General features: G+C 47.8%; 1 protein-coding gene across 2 annotated transcripts in view; it reads left to right on the top strand.

Annotated features, from left to right (window-relative positions):
- ASCC2 (activating signal cointegrator 1 complex subunit 2) overlaps window positions 1-2,657 on the top strand; it is a 24,887-nt gene that overhangs the window by 3,786 nt on the left and 18,444 nt on the right. For both annotated transcript variants that reach the window (XM_008642929.2, XM_017746538.1), the window contains exons 2-3: window positions 33-191; window positions 532-702. In XM_008642929.2, the coding sequence (XP_008641151.1) occupies window positions 33-191; window positions 532-702 (330 nt within the window). The remainder of the gene's footprint in view (window positions 1-32; window positions 192-531; window positions 703-2,657) is intronic.

The following is a 2,657-nucleotide window of genomic DNA, read 5'->3' as shown; positions in this document are numbered from 1 at the left end:
GTTTTAACATGGTGAATCCTGGCTTTCTGCAGCGCCCAGAAATTAAAGCAGATCGGTCGTTTGTGCTGTACAAACCCCCTCCTGCCATCAGAGACCCTGCTCTGGTGGAGGAATTCCTGGAGCGAGCGAAATTCATTGCAGATGACCTGAACTGGCTTCTGGCTTTGCCTCATGACAAATTCTGGTGCCAGGTAATCATTGTTTTTTATCTGGAGATACAACATAAATATCTAGGTGCTTGTAAAAGCCATGAGCTTTACATCATTTTCATAAAGATTTGTTTATGCTTATTATGTCACTCAGGAAACATTTTAATTTCCATTACTGCCCCTTAGAATGCAAAGAAAGTATTTCCCTAAGGATTTTCCGCTGTGGATTTTAAGAGTTTGCTTGTAGTTGATGGATGTGGGAGTCCTTTCAATATGCCTGAGTGTTTTAGATTGCTTTAAATTTAACTGGGCTGCTCATGAGCACAACCTATGAAGGTGTGACATTCCCTCCTTCCCATTTTCCTGTCTTTGCCCGTGCCAGGTGATATTTGATGAGACCCTGCAGAAGTGTTTGGATTCCTACCTGCGCTCTGCCCCTCGCAAGTTCGACGCGCTGTGGGATTGCCATCCGGAGGTGAACGAGCTGCAGAAATGCCTCCATCGGAGTGTCTTCCTCACTTTCCTCAGGATGTCCACCCACAAGGAGTCCAAAGTAAATATTCCTATGCCTTGCAGGTGCTCCAGGCTGTGTGACTTAGGGAAAAAGAGAATTAGAGAAATGAATCATTTTCCTTCTTTCACGACATTCCCCTCCCTCATGATTTTATCAGTTGGATTCTCCATGTGGAGATAACACTCAGAGCTGAAGTATCTGAACTATGCAGTGATTCCTTGGTTGATTGCCTGGATCTCCTCCTTGAGGAGTAGCAGGTTATCCATGTGTGGTGGTTGGATATGTCATGGTAAGAGGAGAGAGAGCACGTTGGCCTTTGTGTGGCCACATGGGACAGGCTCTTCAGGCCACCACTTCCTGAGCGTTCACTCCCTCAGGGCCACGTGGTGCCACAAAATTCCTGATAATGCTTGTCTCTCCTTGAACTTGTCCCAAGTTTTGGACACACTGAAATTTCTGTAAATTACTGTTATCTTGGCATCATCAGGCATTCAGCCTGGAGAAGGCTCCAGAGAGAGCTCAGAGCCCCTTCCAGGGCCTAAAGGGGCTCCAGCAGAGCTGGAGAGGGGCTGGGGACAAGGCATGGAGGGACAGGACACAGGGAATGGCTTCCCAGTGCCAGAGGGCAGGGATAGGTGGGATATTGGGAAAGAATTTTTCCCTGGGAGGGTGGGGAGGCCCTGGCACAGGGTGCCCAGAGCAGCTGGGGCTGCCCCTGGATCCCTGGCAGTGTCCAAGGTCAGGTTGGATGGGGCTTGGAGCAGCCTGGGACAGTGGAAGGTGTCCCTGTCCATGGCAGGGAGGGGGACTGGATGGGTTTCAAGGTCCCTTCCAACCCAAACCATTCTGGGATTCTACAATTAAGAGACATACTCAGCACTAATTGTGTGAGTGCAGCTCCCATCTGGAGCCGTGGAATTTTCACCCGGCCTTTGGGCAGGATGAGTGAGGCACCTTTGTGTTTTAGCAATTACTCCCTTGAGCTCCTCATTGGTTCATGCTGTGTTAGGGCTGTGTTGATTCTCTTGCTTATCACGTTCAGGATGTTTTGAGGGAAAGTTCTGGGAGTGGAGGACTGGGACAGGAGCAGGTTGAAGGAATGCTGGAGCCTGCAGCTGGCACCACTTCAGCAGAAGTACCCGACACCTCTGTGGTGCCTTTCATTGCAGGATCTGATTAAACCTCACCGCTCTGAGAGGCAGGCGAGCATTTGAAACCATTTTATAGTTGAGTGATTTGCAGGGAATGAATAGTCTGTTGTCATGCAGGAGTAAGCAGGTGTTCTGGAAAGGGAACCTGGCCAGCACCGAGCCCCATCCCTTTGCTTCAGCAGGGAGAATGTGCCCAGCCTTTCACTAGGATTGAAAACATTTGCTGTCACAGGCAAACGGGGCTTTCAAAAATCCAAAATCACGTTTCAGCTGCCTGTTTCTCAGGCAAATTCAATGGAATTTTCTCATCTAGAATTTTGTAAGAAATTCCTTCAGTGTGATGCGTTTTTGGCACAGTGTTCAGCAGTTAGGGTGTAGAGCTGCAGTTCTGGGGTTTCTCCCTGCTCGTCCCTGATTCTGTGGTCTCTGGAGCTCTCCCAGGGTATGAGAACCTCAGGCTGTCCCTGTGTCTGGTTACTCATTCCTTGCTCCTGAGCTGAGCTGTGCTGGTGCCAAGCTGGGAACTGGGGACTTGTGGGGAGATTTTTCTGTTAAACTTTTAGGTAGATTAATTCACCTCCTGGTGAATGGATCAATGGGGTGCCTGGTGTGGCAGGGACAGGAGTGTGGGAATAGATGGCTCCCCAGAAGCTCTTCCAAGCAGAGTTGCTGCCTTCTATGAAATAAATTCCTTAATACACCTTTGAGAGGTGTTTTTATAGGTGTCATTATAATGCTGGAGTTGCTGCAGAGCAAGATATGGATTATCCTTCAATTTTTTTTTTTTTTTTTTTTTTTTTTTTTTTTTTTTTTTTTTTTTGTGTCTTTTTTTTTCTCTCCCTT

Source organism: Corvus brachyrhynchos, unplaced genomic scaffold (assembly GCF_000691975.1).
Source record: "Corvus brachyrhynchos isolate BGI_N302 unplaced genomic scaffold, ASM69197v1 scaffold19, whole genome shotgun sequence".
Lineage (NCBI taxonomy): Eukaryota > Metazoa > Chordata > Aves > Passeriformes > Corvidae > Corvus > Corvus brachyrhynchos.
Note: the sequence above shows the minus strand (reverse complement) of the source record. Positions and strands in the feature narration are given on the sequence as shown.